The following is a 20868-nucleotide window of genomic DNA, read 5'->3' on the forward strand; positions in this document are numbered from 1 at the left end:
TCAGATAATCAAGCCAAATATAACAGTTGAGCGACCATGCTAGAACCACGGAACTCGGGAATGCCTAACACCTTCTCCCGGGTTAACAGAATTCCTTATCCGGATTTCTGGTTCGCGGACTGTAATACAGAGTCATTTTTCCTCGGTTCGGGATTAAAATAGGTGACTTGGGACACCCTAAATCTCCCAAGTGGCGACTCTGAAATAAAGAAATAAATCCCGTTTCGACTGTCCTTTAATTGGAAAAAACTCCCTACGCCCTTCGCGGGGTCGGAAAAAGGAGGTGTGACAGCTCTGGCGACTCTGCTGGGGATTAGCCCAGAACCAGTGGTTCAGGGTTAGAAATTTGAGCTCATATAAATTGTTATATTTGGTTTTATCTGATTTTTAAATGTTTGAGCCTAATGTGCTAAATGCTGCTTTTACCGCTTTGATATTACGTGAACTGTGTATAAACTGTGCCGAAACCCATCTCCTCTCTGAGTCTTCTAAATCATGAAGAAGGGTGTACTTCGTACGACTTCTTTTCTGTATAGTGTCAAATCCCAATTTAGAACGAGGTTCGGACAAGTTGCTAAGCCGGTGAAGCTTCTGTATTCCCGGTACGCTACCCCCCTCGGCTCGAGCTGTCCGCTCGGGTAAGCCAGGTCTAGAACAAACACCCAGGTTCTGAACCTAGTATAACAAAGCCACATGCCGGATCCCTAGTAGGAACGTTTGTTTGCATCACGTGCATCTGACTTTGGAGGCTCAACACAGGGGTTGGGTCTGTCTAGGACAGGTGCACCAAAAATGAAAATGACCATCCTGATGCATCTTACTTGTTACTACTTGCGCATTAATTTGATTCGGACTTGTGTGTTGACTGACTTGTGAATATCAGGAATAATATTTTGAAATTGAAAAAAAAGAAATAGCGGTTAGGGAATTGATTGTTTATTTTGAAAAGAAAACAAATGCCCAAATACTGTCAAAACTCTGCCGAAATTTTGAGAAAATGAAAAAAAAATGTCTTATTAGTTTGTTTTATTAAAAGCTAAGAAAAGAAAAAAAGAGTCGTTGTTCTGTTGTGTTTTTCAAAAAAACAAAATAGAAAAAATATATAGTTTGTCTTGCCATGAAAATGAAAATGAAAAGAGTCTTATTTTCAAAATGTTTTTTTTATTATTTATTTGCTTATGAAAATGCAAAAAAAAAAAAAAATTCTTTCATTATTTGTCGCAAATATATATATAAATATAAATCTGAAAAGTTTTTTTTATTTCCAAAAAATATATATATCTTTATTTGTTGCAAATAGTATTTGTCTTGCCAAGAAAATTCAAAGTAAAATTCCAAAAAAGATATGTCTTGCAAAAAATAATATAAATATCTTTATTTTCCATTGTTGATAAAACAAAAATAATAAAAATGTTTTTTAAAAAAACAAAATCCGAAAATATTTTGATACTTCTTTCAAAATTGAAAAGAAAATTCAAAATTCAAAAAATATTTTTTAGAAGCATTTCTTTTATCAAAAGTAAAATTCCAAAAATATTTTTTTTCTTTAGAATAAGAAAAAAAAACAAATGGAAATTCAAAAAAAAAAAAAACTTCCTTTTACTTTCGAAATTCTCAAAGTTCAAATCAAAAGAAAAGGAATTTTTACAAGTCTTTCTTTCAAAAAGAAATCAATCAAAAAAAAAAAATATATACTTCCTTTCTTCTTTTGAAGCAGTTTTTTCACAGTTCCAATTGAAAAAAAATATTAGTTCATTTACTTATTCGCGAGGCCCGAACTACGCGGGTTTGATTCTCACCGGATTCGCGAGGCTCGAACTACGCGGGTTTGATTCTCACCGGATGTGAGATACGTAGGCAACCCTCATCGGGTCCAACCCCACCTTTTGCTAAAATAGCCAAAAATTAAAAAATTTAATCTTGTCATGAATAAGTCGGGTGGTGTCCAACCTCCCCTTTTGCTAAAATAGCCAAAAAAAACATGTCAAAATTTTAATTTTGTCATAGAGAAGTCGGGTGACGCTGTTTTATGAAGACATAGCCGAATGTTCCCGAAAGGGACGCCGGGAGGCTGACTTTGCATAAACAGCCACCTTCGGGTCATTTTTAAGATTTTGTCCAGTTGACCCACACAGCCTTAAAAATCTTCGTCCCCGAGGCGTTGAAAGGCCGTGTTTGCAATATTGACTTTTCTAATTCGAAAAATGATAAAAAGAGTCATAAATAAGTCGGGTGATGCTGTTTTGTCAAAAATAGCCGAATGTTCCCGAGAGGGACGCCGGAAGGCTGACTTTGCATAAACAGCCACTTTTTTGGGTCCTGTTTAGGATTTTGGTCTAGTTGACCCACACAGCCCTATAAATCTTCGTCCCCGAGGCGCTGAAGGGCCGTGTTTGCAACATCAGGTTTTTAGTATAATTTGAAAAAAAAAAAAGAGTCAGCGGTCAGGTGAATACTGTTTGGATTTTTTAGTCAAAATAAGCCGAGCCAACTTCGGCCGCGTCTTAAACCGTTCTTGCCGAAATAGCCTTAGAGTATCTGTCAGTTGTTGAAAGGTTATTTTCGTAAAAGAATGGACAAGTGTGTAAAGTGTCATAAAATAATCCTCCCCGGCCTCAAATTCATGTGAAATTTGGAAGGGGCCACATTTGCAAAAAATAACCGTTTGGTTGCATTTGTCAAACGGGGAAAGAAACTGGCCGTTTGTAAATCTTTTAATTAGAATATGTGGGTTGTTTGATTTTTCAGCTTGTAGGTCATCTTCAAACCTTTGAAACTCAGTTTGTTTTAACATGAAAATTGAAAAAAAATGTTTAGCATTGTTTATCTTTTATTGGGTCCGAACTACGCTCGGTCTGATTCATGCGGGGTCATGATACGTAGGCAATCTCCATAAGATTCGACCACCACTAAAATAAAAAAATATAAAAAAATATAATAATAAATAAATAAAAGAGAGTGTGGAAGATTTTCAGGGGGGCACAATTGTCTAACTGCTTAGGTACATTGTATCTCTGATACATGATTGTCTGTCCAATGCCCTAACACTAACGTGATGGCTTCCCTTTGATGTGTCCATATATAGAAAGTGGTTGGTTGTGGTAACTCCTCCCTGCAAAGCAAAATCAAAGGACAATGGCTCAGAACCGCAGAACCGAGTGGGTCGGTACTGATGACCGACAACAATTGGTCGAACAGAACAACGGGTTGGTAGAAGAAGTGAAAATGCTGAGACAGCATGTGGCAGACATGTATCAGGCATGGATAACAGGAAAAGCACCACCCCTCCACCGCCAAGCCTCTTGAACTCGGTCATTTCCCAAGCACCCGACACCATAATGGAAGATCCCCCATACTCTCCATCCCAACCCATTTATGACAGCTTTCCCAGCTATCCGAGTAGCTCCATCACTCCTCAATGCTTCTCCGCTCCCCAACACCACTTCTTTCCCCGTGACCTCAAAAGCCATACCTCACTTCCCAGGTACCCGACTCCACGAAATGATTACCCACCCATACAAGCCTACCAAAAGCCATCTGGATCAGGTTTCCGGCCCTGTCAACATGCAAGAATGAAGAGGCTGCTGAAACGAGGAAAGGCTCTCACCCCCATCGGGGTATCTTATGTCAGTCTGTTTGAAAGGCTAAGGCATGCTGGCTCGATTGAGCCACTCCCCGCATGTACTCCAAATCCACTTGCAAGGAGCTTTGATCCGGCAGCGCGATGCGCCTACCACTCCAATGTCATAGGGCACAACATTGAGAGCTGTCATAGTTGGAGAAGGGAAGTAGAGAAAATGATCCAAGAAGGGCGGGTTGTGATTAATAACAGTGACATGGTGCACTCGAGCCCCCTCGAACTTGCCGACGGATGTTGATGATATTAAAGCTGGTAATGGTCTTGGCAGTATCGATGCAAAGCTCAGTGGCTAAGATGCCAGTCATGATAAAGTGGAAGGACGCTCTGTTCCTTGGTTAACAAGAAAGAAGCTTGTGGTGGCTTATTTTGTTGACATTTATGTTGTTCGGATTATTAGGTCGCCCACCAGTAAAATGCGGGAATACATTTCAGTTCTAGGTCGCCCACCAGTAAAATGCGGGAATACATTTCAGTTCTAGGTCGCCCACCAGTAAAATGCAGGAATACATTTCAGTTCTAGGTCGCCCACCAGTAAAATGCAGGAATACATTTCAGTTCTAGGTCGCCCACCAGTAGAATGCGGGAATACATTTCAGTTTTCGGTCGCCCACCAGTAAAATGCGGGAATACATTTCAGTTCTAGGTCGCCCACCAGTAGAATGCGGGAATACATTTCAGTTCTAGGTCGCCCACCAGTAAAATGCGGGAATACATTTCAGTTCTAGGTCGCCCACCAGTAAAATGCGGGAATACATTTCAGTTCTAGGTCGCCCACCAGTAAAATGCGGGAATACATTTCAGTTCTAGGTCGCCCACCAGTAGAATGCGGGAATACATTTCAGTTCTAGGTCGCCCACCAGTAAAATGCGGGAATACTTTCTGTTCTAGGTCGCCCACCAGTAAAATGCGGGAATACATTTCAGTTCTAGGTCGCCCACCAGTAAAATGCGGGAATACTTTCTGTTCTAGGTCGCCCACCAGTAAAATGCGGGAATACATTTCAGTTCTAGGTCGCCCACCAGTAGAATGCGGGAATACTTTTTAAGTTCTAGGTCGCCCACCAGTAAAATGTGGGAATACATTTCAGTTCTAGGTCGCCCACCAGTAAAATGCGGGAATACATTCATGTTCTAGGTCGCCCACCAGTAAAATGCGGGAATACTTTCAGCTCTAGGTCGCCCACCAGTATAATGCGGGCATACATTTCATAATTTTGCATTGAAGCAACTTTTTAGTCTTGTATTACAGAGTTTGGAATCAGTAACCCCACCAGAAGGCGGAAGGTTACAACAGGAATCCCCAGCAGTAAACAATAAAATCCCCAGCACCGGGAAGCAGAAGGTTGCAACAAGAGGTCCCAGCATAAACTCAAGTCCATGTGTCAAAAGGAAGAAAAGCATCGGAAGAAAAGCACCGGAGGAAACACAAGCCGACAAGAAAGCAAGGCAACAAGAACAAATTTTAGTCTAGCCTAGCTTCTTGTTTTCTTTTAAGCACGGTGTAACAAGGAGATCGGTAAGCAGTGATAACAACATGCAACAACAGTAACATCGCAGTCCCACGGTAGTCCCAGCTACCAAAAACTTCCCGAACTACATTGACCTGATTCCTGTTTAGCCCAGGATATGTAGGAAACCTTTGAAGCAAAGGTTCGGTCAAATCTTTTTCAAAAAATGCTTCACACGGAGTACTCGGATGGGCAAAAATCGCTCGCTTTATCTTTGCACGAAAACCCTTCGTGTATCCGGGCAAAGAGGGGCAGCTGTAAGCACGTGATTTTTGCCCTATATGAGAATTACTCCCAAAAAATCCAAAAATAAAATGATTTTTCTTTGGTGTGCAATTTTGTGATATTTTGTGATATTTTGAATAATTATTTGTATTTGTCTGTGCGTGTTTATTTGATAAATTAATAAAAAATACAAAAATATGTCGTATTTTGCATGTAGGATTTAATTCTATAGTTGTTAGTAATTAAATTTGTTTTACAAAAATTAAAAAATTACAAAAATAAGCATCGTTTGCATTTTTAGCATTTAATGTCCAAATATACAATTTTATGCTTAATTAATACTTAATTGTGCGTTAATTGTTATTGGGAGTTAATTTGCGCTTTTATAACTTAATTTAATTCTTAATAATAGTTTAAGTATTTTTATAATTTAGTTTTAGAGAAATAAAAGAAGAAAAGAAAGCAAAAATATAAAGAAAGTCGGAATTAGGTCTTTTCTTCAATTTCAAGCCACAGGCCCAAATATTGGCCCAATCTTCCCTACGACCCAGTCCATTTCGAACTGGGTCGACCCAGTCCATAACCCAAAAGACTCAAACCCCATTTGTCTTTCATTTTTACAAAACAAAAACAAAACAAAAAAAAATAAGAGAAGAAAACCCTAAAAATCTAAACCATCCCCCCCCTCTCCTATCTTCTTCTTCTTCCTCAAGCTCACATCCCTTCCTCCCATGGCAGACCTTCCCCCCTCACACCCCTGCCCCCCTCACATCAACACACACACAACACAACCACTCTCACCCCCACGACATCCCCTCGCTGCCATGGCTGCGTTTTTCAAGTTCGTCGAGCAACTTCTACGCCACCATTGTTGCCCGTAGTTGCTTCTCCTCCTGCTGTTGCGTTTTCTTCTTCTCCAACACTGCTGCTGCTGCGTTTTTCATCCTTCATGTTGCTGCTGTGTCGTCCAAACAAACCACCACAACTGCTGCCCGCCGCGTCCAGCCATGGACGAGCTTCATCGAGCTCGAACTCGAGCTCCCATGGCTGCCGTTGCATCTTCTCCGACACCGCTGCTGCTACTGTTTCGTGCTGCTGCTCCAGCAGTGTTGCTGCTGCTGCCTTCTGCTTGTGGCGGGCTGCCATTCTTCGTTTTAAACAATGCCAAACGACCACCTTCTTTGGTCGTCCGTTCGTAGTCGTCAACCACTCTCACCCCCACGACATCCCCTCGCTGCCATGGCTGCGTTTTTCAAGTTCGTCGAGCAACTTCTACGCCACCATTGTTGCCCGTAGTTGCTTCTCCTCCTGCTGTTGCGTTTTCTTCTTCTCCAACACTGCTGCTGCTGCGTTTTTCATCCTTCATGTTGCTGCTGTGTCGTCCAAACAAACCACCACAACTGCTGCCCGCCGCGTCCAGCCATGGACGAGCTTCATCGAGCTCGAACTCGAGCTCCCATGGCTGCCGTTGCATCTTCTCCGACACCGCTGCTGCTACTGTTTCGTGCTGCTGCTCCAGCAGTGTTGCTGCTGCTGCCTTCTGCTTGTGGCGGGCTGCCATTCTTCGTTTTAAACGATGCCAAACGACCACCTTCTTTGGTCGTCCGTTCGTAGTCGTCTTCGACGTCAAGTTATCTTGGTGCGAGATTCGTTCTCGGACATATTTGTTTACAATCAAAGTTCGTCGTTGATTCATCTCCGGTTAGTTGTTTTTGAGTTTTATTTTTGTCCATATTTTTGTTTGATATTTTCCGGATCCAAAATCGTTAAAGAATTCAATTCTTGTTTTGTTCGTTGTTCATCGTTGAAATTATTTTTCTAGTTTGTTCATGTTCATGTGCTTTGTTAAAATTAATTTTCAGATTTCAAAATAGAAGTTTAATTAGTTGTTTTCATGTTTATTTCATGTTTGTATTATTGTTTAAGTAAGTATTTGTTAGTTTGATGTTTGTTAGATTCAAATTGAAATTTAATCAACTATTTCTTCAATTTGTTTCATGTGTTTATGTATTGTTAGAAATTGTTAATATTGTTAAGTTCAAGTTTAAGTTCATAATTGTTTCTTCGTCGATCTTATTATTTGTTTAAAGAATTTAGTTGTATTAAAGGAATATATTGTTTTAATCGTTTAATCCGTCATGTTTGTTGTCTTAAAATAGATTCATTCATGTTCATACTTTGTTTGGATGATCTTGAATCCGAATTTTGTATAGTTTGATTTCTTGTTTACCATTTATGATTATTGCTTGAATTGTTATCATAATCTTGTTTAAAGTTTAATATAAGAATTGTTTGTTGTAATGTTGTTAGAGTTGATTTTAAGTTCAATATGATTGAATTTAGAAATCTTCATACTTTGTTTGTTGTTGTTGTTGAATCCGAAAATAGGATTGTTTGTTGCTAAAATATTGTTCAATCAAATTTTAGTTGTTCTTGGTTGTTCAATTTGTGTTCATGTGATTTGTTGTTGAAATGTTGTTAAAATCATGTTCATGTGATATTGTTGTTATGATGTTCATCCGTGTTCATATTGTTGTTTGAACATTGTTAGAAATTGATCATATTGTCTATATTTTGGTTAAGTTTGATTAATTGATGTGTTATAGTTGATGGGTAGTTTGGTAAATTTGTAATACATTCAGGGGTAGTTTGGTAATTTCAGTAAGGTCGGAAGGGGTAGTTTAAGAATTGTACATTTTGTAATTGTTTATTTGAAGCATGGGGGACAAAATGAAATGGGGTGGGTTGTGATATGATTATTTAATATAAAGGGGGGACAAGATTTAATTTAAAGGGGAATCTTGCATTATTTTAAATAAAGCATGGGGGACAAAATGAAATGGGGTGGTGTGATATGTTATTTAATGTAATGGGAATGAGTGGGAAGATAATGGGTTTGGTAGAGAAAATGGGTTGATTTTAATTAATGGAAAGATTTTATGAGAGGGGTTATAAGAAGTCTTGAAATCAGAATAAAAAGGGAGGACAAGAGAAATACACAGACAGGAAAGATACGAGAGAGAGAAACAAATCTGAAAATAAGAGAGAGAAAAGGGCTGAACATTTAAGAGATAGAAAATTCCGAAAAATATTTAAGCTTTCAAATAAAAAAAAAACTAAAAAAATATTCTGCTTTCTTTTGTTGTTTGAAATCAGAATTAATTGTTGTTTCATCAAAGCTGGAAGCTTTTGTTTTTTTTGATTACTACTCCACCGGTCCGTTACTGGGTTGTTACTGTTGCTGGGCTATTGTTGCTGTGTTGTACTGATTTTACTGCTGCTGCTGATTCTCATATTCATTTTCTTTTGCTTCCAATATCAGGTACACAACTGAAAAGCTGGTTATTGTAATCCGAAATATGAAGCGTGAATACATATGAAGAATGAAAATTTGAAGTTTTAATTTCGTTTTTTTTCTTTGTTCCTTTTGTTGATTGTATTTAAGCTATTTCATGAATTACTAAATAATAATTGGAATAAGAAAATAATATCATAAGTTAGTCTGTAATAAATCGGTTCGGCAAAATAGGTTAATTCACTAGTTATGAAGGCTTCAAGATTATAGGTTGATCATGAACAAGTAGCTAAATTTAGCTAAGACACGAATTTAAATTAAACATCGTAAATTAGGCATTAAGGCATGACTTGAGCTTAAGCAAGATTAGAAGAACGTTTAAGTCTAATAAACTTTCTAATAAGCTTTAGTAATTATGGTTAAATTTAGTTTCAAATGATTGTGAATAATTAATCTCAATAATATTTTTTAAAAAAATAACAATGCTAAGTTTTAATCTAGCTATATTTGTTTATTTTGAATATTAGTTGTTGAATTTTTATTTAATTTATAATTTTCGAAATTAAGAATAAAATCCCTTTTTCATCAATATTTGTATGAATCAAGCAATTAGCGTGTCATGTTTTCTTAAATAATAATAATAAAAAAAACGTAATTAATTAGGATTTTCTTTATTCATTTTAGAGACTAATTTTAAATAGCAAAATGTAGTCGCTTTAAGATTTATCCATTTAGGAAAATAAATGAGATGAGCCTCGCTTAATAAAATGTATAGATTGCGGGGCCCTCAATAAATGTACATTTAATTGCTTAGAATTAAGGAGGAGTCGTTTTAGCAAATTTCACGGTCCTACCCCAAAGTAATAAATCGCTAATTGCTTTAGGCGCGATATAATAATAATACATTCTTAAACACGGGTATGTATTTATGTGACCCAAATCCAAATCCCAAAACATTGAATAAAAATACGTTCCGGATCGTGGATGCATTTTATGTGACCCAATCCAAAGACATATTTTTTTTAACAATGTTCACATTCTTTAAAAAATATAATAATGAAAGCGGTAAAAAGATAAAACTTTCACATGAGTCCATATTTGTATAAAATCAGATAATCAAGCCAAATATAACAGTTGAGTGACCATGCTAGAACCACGGAACTCGGGAATGCCTAACACCTTCTCCCGGGTTAACAGAATTCCTTATCCGGATTTCTGGTTCGCGGACTGTAATACAGAGTCATTTTTCCTCGGTTCGGGATTAAAATAGGTGACTTGGGACACCCTAAATCTCCCAAGTGGCGACTCTGAAATAAAGAAATAAATCCCGTTTCGACTGTCCTTTAATTGGAAAAAACTCCCTACGCCCTTCGCGGGGTCGGAAAAAGGAGGTGTGACATGACCCTTACAAGAAATCCTAATATTCAAGCCTTGGCTTTAGATGTTGAATAGGAGTGTCGTCTAAATTTTTGAACTTAGGTCTTCGGTTCTTGACTCAGGTGTGAAAATCCCCTAGTATTCGAGACTGAATTTTGAGGGCTCGAATACTATTGATCTATTACGGACGAACCGCAGTCCCCTTCAAAACTAGGGTAGCACACTTACTGTTTCCTCATTAAAAACCTTGCCGTAAAACCCACTTCAGAAAAAAATCGGTCAAAGCAAAAAAAGAGTGCAACATATGCTTTTAGACATAATCCTTAGATTTGACTTCGATTGAGTACCTGCATGCATTAGTTCAAAGCGTAATAAATATAAAAAGATTTATGTGTTTATACCTTAGCAATAGTACCGCCTTAAGTGTGCCACATTCTAGTTATTTGGTAGTTGTACACCATTTCCAGACTAGAGCAAGTACGAGCCTTTCCCGAATATACAAGCGACTTTGGACGGTCCCTCCCAATTCGGGCCCAGTTTTTCGTTATTTGGGTTCTTGGTATGTAGTGTGACTTTCCTCAATACCAAGTCCTCGACTTGGAAGTGTCGAAGGTTTGCCCTTCAGTTATAGTATCTTCCCATTCGCTGCTTTTGAGTTGCTAACTGGACTAGGGCGGCTTCTCACCTTTCGTTTGCTGAATTTAGACTTGTGGCCATAGCCTCGTCATTCAATGTCTCTATAACATATTGGAACCTTAATCTTGATTCTCCCACCTCTACCGAAATCAAAGCCTCTGCACCATAGACTATAGAGAACGGTGTTTCACCAATACTCGACCTCAAAGTTGTTCGATATGCCCATAGGACCCCGGGCAAAATTTCTTTCCACTTCCATTTTGAGTTGGTCAATCTCTTCTTCAGGTTCTGTAGTATAGTTTTGTTTGTTGACTCCGCTTGACCGTTCACACTCGAGTTATAAGGGGTAGATAGAATCTTTTTAATTTTGTGGTCTTCGAAGAACTTATTTACCTTGTTGCCAATGAACTGTCTTCCATTATCACACGTGATCTCGGTCGGTATCCCAAACTACCATGTAACATGATCCTAGATGAAGTCGATGACCTCATTTTCTCTAACTTTCTCAAATGCCTTTGCTTCAACCTACTTAGAGAAGTAATCGGTCATAAGCAAGATGTACTACGCCTTACCAGGTGCCCATGGTAAATGACCTAAAATGTCCATTCCCCATTTCATGAACGACCAAGGGAAAAGGATCGGGTGAAGCAACTCTCTCGGTTGGTAGATAATCAGGTCATGCCTTTGACATTCGTTACACTTTTGAACAAAGTCTTTCGTATCCTTTTCCATTTTGTTCCAGTAATATTCGACCTTGATCAACTTCTAAACCAACGATTCCGCTCACGAATGGTTTCTACAAGTACCCCATGGACTTTCCTCATCACGTAATCGGTCTCCCCAGGCCCCAAGCACCTTGCTAACGGTCCAAAAAACAATCTTGTGTACAGCTTTCCTTCAACTAAGCTAAACCTGACAGCCTTAGTTCGAAGGGCCCTTGATTCTTTGGGATCCTATGGAAATTTCCCCTTCTGAAGGTAGTCCATGTACTTGTTTCTCCAATCTCATGTCAAACTCGTTGAGTTTACCTTGTAATCATCTATCACTAAACTCTTTAATTGCACCACTGTTCCGAGTTAAATTCATTGGAGTCGACTGACGATCCCAAGTTAGCCAAAGCATCGACCTCGCTATTCTGATCTCGAGGCACATGTTTTAATGTCCATTCTCTGAACCGATCCGCATCTGGTCTTCTTTGACTTCGAACATCCCGTTAACTTGGTTAACGATAAAGAGGGAGTCTCACTTGGTTTCAATTACCTTATCCCCCAAGTTTTAGCCAACTCTAGACTTGCAATCATCACCTCATATTTGACTTCATTGTTAGTCAATTTTATAGTTCTTATAGATTGTCTTATTATATTACCCGTGGGTAGTTTTGATATGATTCCTAATCCAGACCATTTTGCGTTGGAAGTGCTATTCGTGAATAGGGTCCAGATCCCCAAGCTAGTCCTCGAGGCAAGAAATAAATCTTTATCGACCTCGAGGATCAAGTCCAGTATGAAATCGGCCACGAAGTTTGCCAAAATCCAAGACTTTATAGTTGTTCGGGGTTTGTACTCAATATCACACTCGCTAACCTCTACGACCCATTTTTCTAGCCGTCCTAAGAGCTCGAGTTTATGCATAACATTCCTTAGCAGATACGAGGTCACGACATATATATGGTGACATTGGAAAGTATGGTTTTAGTTTCCTAGATGCACTTAACAAGAAAAGCGCTAATTTCTCTAGGGTTATACTAACATAATAGATAGGAAACTGCATACCTTCTTCTTCCTGAACCAGGACACCACTTACCGCTACTTCAGAGACTGCCAAGTAAAGGTATAACTGCTCGTTCGCTTTCAAGGTATGCAACAAAGGAGGACTTGATATGTATCGTTTGAGTTCTTCTAAAGCCTTTTGGCATTTCGGGGTCTAAGAAAGTCGTTCTTTTTCTTTAGTAACGAGAAAAATCGGTGGCTCTTATCTGATGACATAGAAATAAATCAGCCCAATGCGACCGATGGCTAACACTATACTTGTTGCATCCACGTTGAAGTTGTATTCTGATATCTCGGGGAATCTCCGACCCCCAGTGATCTGTCGAAACCATTTTTATTCACCAAACCTGGGTTGCTTGGATCCTAGTCACCTCACCTATCATTTTTGGCCGGGTAGCGATTGGACCTGTTTCCCCTTGTATCCGAGTTGTATGGCTGGTATCAGTCTCGGGGTGGCCTCGACTCCTGATCCATAATTCTTTTAGACTTGTCGTTTACTATATTTGGATAAACTGACCTCGACGAAGCTCCTAATTGGTCGTCCTTGACTTTGATCTTTGACTGGTACCTGTTGTGGATATCAGCCAGGTAGCCGCAGGGTACTCTACCAAGTTTTACTTTAATTGTTGAGAATCAACCGAACTTCAGGGGTTGATTCTTTGAGTAAATGCCTGAATGATCCAATCGTCTGCAATCGGGTGCAGGTCCATCCATTCCATCTGGAACCTCAACACGAATTCCCTAGCCATCTTGTTGTCCCTTTGCTTGACTTTGAACAAGTCCTATTTCCTCGTTTCAACTTTAATAGTTCCAGCATGGGCTTTAACAAAGGCATCTGCTAGCATAGCAAATGAATCAATAGAATTTGGAGGTAAGTTATGGTCCCATATCATTGATCCTTTGGACAAGGGTTTCCCGAATTCCTTTAGCAATACCGACTTGATCTCATCATCCTCGAGGTCGTTGCCTTTTATCGCACACCTATAGGAGGTCACATGCTCGTTTGGTTCTGTGGTTCCGTTGTACTTAGGAATATCGGGCATTTGAAACCTTTTTGGAACTGGATTTGATTTCGCACTTGGGGGGAAAGGTTTCTGAATTAACTTTTTAGAATCTGGTCCCTTCAATATCGGAAGCGCTCTCAGAATCTGATCGCCCCTTGAATTGTAGGTTTCCACCTTCTTGTCATTTGCCTCTATCTTCTTTTCACCGGATTCCTCGTGTTGTCAATGCTTCAAGCATTTCCATCACCTCGGAAGTTTCCCCGGGCCTGGACCTATTAGGTTCTGTGACCATCCGTTCTTCTCTCCGATTATCTTCTCCAACCCGTTCAGTTCGGCCGCGTTGTGTGCATGATTTTAACTCTGCAATTGAGCAATAGCAACTTGCTGAGCTTGCAACATCTCAAAAATCAAATGTAATCTAACTTCATCACCTCACCCTTCAGGTGCCTCTCGAATTGATAGTCGGGGTGCTCCGTAAATGCTGTTATTGGGATCAGTCGGTAGGTTGATGTTGATAGAAACTAGTGAATTGGTATCGACTGGATCAACAACTGAAACATCATTAGAGTCGACATGGGGTATGCCATTGCTTGGCACCACGTTGTTATTTTCACTGGTGGTGGCTTGACTCGGTATCAACACTCAAGTGAGTAGATTGGGAATTTGGCATATTGAACAATCCTGAAACCAAACTTCAAAGAACAAGCGTAAAATAGATTGTGTTACAAAGATTTGTAGTAAATCACCATTATTATCCTTTTCCCCACGGTGGGCGCCAAACTGTTTTCCCTTAAAATGAGTAACAATTAAATTTATACACGGTTTAAAGGATTCATAATTTAATTTAACATGATTAATCAATGAACAACAAGTAATCCAATTAAAGGAAAATAAAACGATTAAACCAAGTGTGACGAAGCAATTAAGCCTGCCAACAATGACCCAAAAAATAAAAGGTTCTCCCTTTTATATAGTAGGGGAATTTCAACCCTAGTACAAGTTTAGATAAGGTAAAAATTATCTCTTTCCTTTTCCCCCAAGAAAACGTGATTGTAGTTAATATCGAGCATGATCCGTACAGCAAAATTCGGCTGATGGAGGATATTTCGGCTCCTCATTCGTCTTCTTTAACCGTATTTCCTTAACCTCAATTCTTCGTTCCACTCGAGCTTGATCCAATGTTTGGCCATGCTCGATTCCCGACATATCATTCATCCGCCCCCGGGCTCTGATCAGTGGGCACCCTCGGCCTTACCTGAGCTAGTGTCGAATCACGTTATCCATCATTTTTTCATCCGGAAATTGGGGGTAACTTTATCCCCGATTTACCCGTACATATTAATGCAATATATTCTCACATTAATTTCTAACTTAATCATGATAAAATTATAATTATTTGGTGTAAATATTAGAAGCGAGTATAATACTGATACTATAACTAAGAGATTTTGAATTCAAGTTTTATTGTAGAATGAGTTCATGTCCAACAAGAAATAACGTTGGATGGACTTTTTTTAAATTACTGTTATATTTTGGCCCCGTTAAGAAATTTTTTGTAAGAACAGCCCCATTTCAAAATTTTAAATCATGCTGGTTAGAATTTCAAAGCACCTATGATCACAAGCATTTCAACCATAATATAAAATTCTGGTGATCGATCAAAATTTTGTAGCCAATTATAAAAATATATGGCAATCGTCAAAATTGTATGACGATCACCATAACTTGCAAAATTATGGCAACCGCCAGGATTATGACGAATTACCATAAGACTTGCTCAAAGATCTCTAACTAACATGCTTCAAAATTCTGACCTTATTCTCACAAGACTTGTTTTACTGGGGCCAAAATTTAAATAGTGGCACCAAATGATCATATTCGTGTCATTCTACCCATGTCCAATTCGAACATGGAAGGGTTTTTATTATGATGGGCTTAATGTATGAGTTTGGCCCAGTTGGCAGCCTCTCTAAAATAACTCGAACGGCGAAGTCGAAACTGTCCTAAGGTGCAAAAATGGCTTCTTCTTCTTCTTCCAAAAAGCTGCTTCTACTTCGAAAACCGCTTTGCAGAGCTCTCAAGCCTAATTCCTCACCATCTCCCTCTTCTTCAATAATACGAAGATCGTTTCTTTCTTCTTCTTCTACTCATAATAAATATCTTCTAGAACCTTCGGTTACTATTTCCAAATCGTTTCTCTCAGAACTTTCTAGAAGCTATTGCTCGCGCTCGTCTCCTCTCCCAGATGCAACTCAAGGTCCTGCCGCTATCGATTACCGGTATGTTTGCTATATTTGTAACAATTTTAGTTCCAGTTACTTGCTTCCAACTTCCATGTTTGGGATTTTTTGTTCATTTTGCTGAGTGATTATAGAAATTGCTTGAATAAATGCAGAGCGGAGATTGAGTATTGATAAGTAGAGTTTTTTTTTTTTAATTTCCAATTAGTTTGAAACTAGTTTGATCTTAATGCCTTTTGTTGCAAAAATTGGGAATACCTTAAGATGTTACTTCCTCTGTTTCGGTTTATGTAAACCTTTTCGGAGTATGAGGGTTAAAATGTACTAATTTTCGGTGTGAACTCGGACATTGTATTTTCAATTTTTGAAATAAATTTACATATTTAGTAACTACATAAATAGTACTATATAAGTCACAGTAGTTAGCAATTCAATTTTTTTTTAAAAGTATTTGCAAAAAACATGGTCAAAGAAAACCTTGTTTGATTCCTCAAATAGTAATAGGTTCACATAAACTGAAACCAGGGGAGTACTATACTTGAAAATTTTGAAATGATCAATGTCTAAACATTGTTTGGAATAAGCGCAACTGAATGAAAGTTTGGATTTTTGTAAACAAAATGACTTAAGTGGCATAAGTTGCGTAAATCACTTTTTTCCATATTCATTGAGAACAACTTCATTGAGGAAAACATTTCCAGTCATACCAAACACACAAGGTCTTTTTGATTTCCTTCCCTCTGCCTCCGTCGTGTAATTGGTAATCATCACTATAATGGGTTAATTGCTCAAAGATGGAATTTTTTCTTATTTTGATTAAGCAGCTTAGTGTCCTCATTTTATACCTTATCTCAAAGAATCTTTGACTTTAGGGAAAATGTGATTGACTGGCTATGTAATTGAGGAGAGAATTGATCTGCAGGTTAATATACTGATTTGTGGAAGCTGTAGTTCAGTGCTAGAAGTGTCTGTGGTAATAGATGAGTCTTAATGTTGGTTTACACTTGCATCTGATAAAGGAGTGGCTATTTTGGGTCTTGTTTCTACTGATGATGCGTTGCATGGTTGATGTTCAATTGTTGATGTGAGGTAAAATTAAGGTGGATGTAAAATCAAAAGTCTTATACAAAAAGTAGAGAAAGAAGTCACAAGAAACTTCTAATAATTGCACATAAGTATGAAACTGTTTTACCTGGCTCTTATAGATCTTATATGGAGGAATACTAAATTGTCCGGAAAGCTAATACTGAATTACTGGAAAGTAAGAAAAGCATGACAGAAAAGAAGTAAATTGGGAAAGATTGAAATTTGATGGTACTCCTTTTTTCTAAGTGTTAGGGTAGAGTATTTTAAAACATTTGCACTATGGATTGTCCTCCAATGGATTCATAACTTATTGCTAAAGCTCCCATCTTGCTGCATATCAATTAGTCCCACATAATCAGTGCTTGGCACTTAGATTTGTGTCTTATGTACAGTACTGTTGATTCCCCCCCCCGGGGGGGGGGGGGGGAGCCTCTGTGTGTGCGCCTGTGTCCCCGTCTCTATTGAATCTACAGAGGAGGTTGTCTCCTCTATACCATTCTTAGAATGTCCTTCCATAGTTGGAACTTTGTTGATGTAGAGGAAAATGTGTTTGTATCTAGCATCTAAATTTATAAAAATCTACAGTTCTCTGCTGCAGGAAGATGAGTATCACAGACTGGCTAATGCTACTATCCATGACTTGCTAGAGAAGTTGGAGGTATCCTGATGTATTTTGATATACTTAGTTCAAGTATTTCCTTTATTTGTATTTATATTTTAGTTAGGCTTCCCCGTATATGTACCTTTATCTTAATGGCTGCACTTTGATATTGAATGTGATTGCTGATGCTTATTTTGTCAGTCTAATTGTTGAGTTTGTTTGTCATTATGGATTCTTAACTTATAGGACAAGATTGATATTTGTGGATTGTAGGCAGTAGGCACTACATTTGAAAGCTTTAATGGCCATCAGCTGGCATTCTGAAACTTCCACGTGCAAATTTATGTTTAAGAGGGTCTTAGGGAACATTTCTGATTTGGGGCATGGGCCAGTATCTTAAACCTACATTTGTGTTTCCTGGTTATCTGTAGTTTTTGTCTCAAATTTGGTTTTTGATACATTTTAGATCGTTATGTACTGTAATTTGACGTCAAATCTTCTTTTTCTGTTTTTAAAAGTTTAGATAGTATCAGGAACATCTCTTAAATCTAATGCATTTTAAGTACGGGGCTTCACAAAACTTAAAAGTATAATGGACTTTTAACTGTCATGGGTGGGGCTAGAAGTTTCATCTTGGGGGGCTGCAAAAAAAGGTAACAATTTTTTTTTTTTTTTTTGAGAATGGTAACAGTAAATACAAAAAGGTTACAATTGGTTTACTATAAACTGGCACCAACTTCAAATATAATATCAGTAATTTGTGCTGAATTCACAACCGGTAATTAAAAACTTTAGATTGGATTCCTCTTTACCTTCAGTATAAAAAAGATACCACAGAGAGCTTATCTCTTGTGCATGGGCTATTTATCAATACCAATGCCTAAGTTGACTTTTGGAGGCCTAAACAAAGAAAAGATGCGGTTAAATTTTGAAAGGTGTTTCTAACATTGAAATCCATCTTTGTTAAGTTGACCAAGTGAACTCAGCTTTCGAGTGTAAATCAGATTGAACTCCACTAATAACAGAACTCTCTATGCATGTCATTTGGATTGAATTTCCCAAGTGGCTGGTTGAAGATGCTTATTTTTTCTTTGGGGTGTTGAGGAGCACGTTGCTCCAAACATGGGTTATGCATCTGTGGAGAGGCTATGGCTCCATCCAGCTCCGCTTCCTTCCTTCTCTTGTTAAAATTGTTCATCAATCTCCTAATGTCAAAATTGAGTTGGGTCATATTGTACGTATGATAGCATTCTGCATTATTTGGTTGTTTGTTAACAGTTATCTCTTGTTCTACTTGACAGGAATATGGAGACTCAGTTGATATTGATGGTTTCGATGTGGATTATGGGGTGAGAAGGATAAAATTCATTAAAATGTATTTCTTTCGATTTCCTGTATTTGTCTTGATGGTTTGCATTTTGTTCTCAGAATGAGGTATTAACGCTGAAGCTTGGGGGCTTGGGAACCTATGTGATAAACAAACAAACGCCCAATAGGCAGATTTGGATGTCTTCGCCAGTGAGGTAGCAATGTCCCCCCCCCCCCCCCCCGTCCCCCCGTGATTGCTTTCCGTGTATTGTTGGTGGACTATACAAAAAATCAACCTGCTCCACAATGTAGACAAATATCCATCCCCTGTGCCACCTACATCAATCGTTTCTTTGTGCTCTCCTTTTGTCAATTTGGAAACACGTCTTGTACATCATGTACAGTATTCTATAACACTTTAGCATGCTCAGGGAAAAAGAATCTGTGATGCAAAGTCAACGTTAATGGAACTCTGTGATGCAAAGTCAACGTTAATGGAACAACCATGAGTAGTCCAATATTTACACACACATTATTTTGGAGCAGCAAGCGATCATTGTAGTACCAGTGTATGGGTCTTAGGAGCATGTATAGGCTCATCTCGAAAGAGCGTGCGGATCATGGAGGGGCTTTCCCTGTACTCTCCCTGGATATGGTCGAAATGAAATCGGATTCCCAGTGTTCCACATTCTTCATTAAAGACTGCATATGGCCGTAGGATGTTGCAGTTGTGAAACTAATGGTTGGTCGCGAAGAACGTTAGAATTACCTAAATATGAATTCTTACCAAAATTTGAAGATTGTCTTTAACTTTTCGTGAAAACTACCACTAGGTTGTGATTGTCAAACAGCATGTTGATTGCATCTAAATATTATACTCTTAGAAATAGTTCTAGAACTGGATTCTTGAGGAGAAATTCAAAACCTTTATTTTGTTTGAGACACTGCACTAACATCTTGACTGGATTTGCTGGTTTAACCAATGCGGCTGGTTGTCCATTGTGAGTTCCTCCACAGGTACTTTAAACTTGTGATATAGCTAACTAAACCCAGTGTCCTCATTTCAATCTGATTTCACGATTTAGCATTTCCATCAGCATCTAGGCTTCATAACATTCCCTTATTGATTGATCTTAGTATTATTCTTCATGTAATTTTCCAGTTCTCTACTTGTGCTAAAAGCATCAACTGAGTACAAGCAGTTGTCTCTTTCATGTAGAGCTTGACCTCTTCTGAATTCTTTAACTGATTGATATTCGAAGTAAGATCGAAGTGCTTTTCTTTTGATGAAGCGTTTGTTCATTACCACATTTCCCTAGTTTATTAACCAAAAGAAGTACGAGTCACCCTGGCAGTGGGTTCTAGCTGATGGAAGAAAAGTGAAGGAACTGTTTGATACTTGTTTTCGTAAAGGGTCGACTGTTTTGCTATTTCTGTATTTTTCATTTTCTTTTAATAATTCTGATTCAGGTGTAGAAAGTGAAGCTAAAGGGACTCCAAAACAAAAAAGGTTTTACGTACTGTCTAAATTTTCCTAGTTTTATTAACCAAAAATAGTACGAGTCTACCTGGCAGTGGGCGCTGCATATTTGTAGCAGTATCACTTCTATGCATTGTGATTTTTTAATTGTCTTTGAGCTTTTACTGATGAAGTCGGCATACCATACTATAATCATTTGCTCTTTCTGATTTGTGTTAAAAGTTTGGGTGTTCAGATATGCACCCATCCATTCTCCGGTGTGTTCTTCATGAAACATTTTTTTTTTTGCAGCGGCCCGTCAAGGTTTGACTGGGACCAGAACTCTCAAGGTTGGATCTATAGGCGAACCAAGGCTAGCCTGCGAACTGTTTTGGAAGACGAATTAGAAAAACTATGCGGAAGCGCCATTAATCTTTCTTGAATCATTGCAGATTCTTTTATGTTTAATGTACTCTTTCTAGTAGGATTTACATGTCTTGAATAATAAGCTCTTTTCCCCATACCTATAGCTCCTACAATCATTCTCTTGTAAGTTGTAAATCTTTGCTTTTTAACTATTAATATGGTATGATTTTTGGAGAATGGCAAAAACGATTTTATGGTTGCTTGGGACATTATGGAGCTAGATTGTAAAATAGCTACACTCGTGAAAAGCTACGGATCTTATAAAATAAGCTCGCAAAATGATATTTGGATCAAT

The 20868-nt window shown here is 38.3% G+C and overlaps 1 protein-coding gene across 1 annotated transcript; it reads left to right on the forward strand.

Moving 5' to 3' along the window:
* Positions 1-15429: 15429 nt before the first annotated feature.
* On the forward strand, positions 15430-20765 carry LOC107795592 (frataxin, mitochondrial). The gene is made up of 5 exons (XM_075223374.1): positions 15430-15732; positions 17365-17437; positions 18682-18729; positions 18809-18903; positions 20460-20765. The coding sequence occupies exons 1-5, from the start codon at positions 15470-15472 to the stop codon at positions 20587-20589; spliced, it is 609 nt and encodes a 202-aa protein (XP_075079475.1). The 5' UTR covers positions 15430-15469; the 3' UTR covers positions 20590-20765.
* Positions 20766-20868: the final 103 nt, after the last annotated feature.

Source organism: Nicotiana tabacum, chromosome 10 (assembly GCF_000715075.1).
Source record: "Nicotiana tabacum cultivar K326 chromosome 10, ASM71507v2, whole genome shotgun sequence".
Classification (NCBI taxonomy): Eukaryota; Viridiplantae; Streptophyta; class Magnoliopsida; order Solanales; family Solanaceae; genus Nicotiana; species Nicotiana tabacum.

Coding starts and splice junctions, on each gene's coding strand:
- LOC107795592 (XM_075223374.1), top strand. CDS start 15,470: ATGGCTTCTTCTTCTTCTTCCAAAAAGCTGCTTCTACTTCGAAAACCG. Junction 17,438..18,681: donor ACTTGCTAGAGAAGTTGGAG/GTATCCTGATGT, acceptor TCTACTTGACAG/GAATATGGAGACTCAGTTGA. Junction 18,730..18,808: donor GTTTCGATGTGGATTATGGG/GTGAGAAGGATA, acceptor TTTTGTTCTCAG/AATGAGGTATTAACGCTGAA.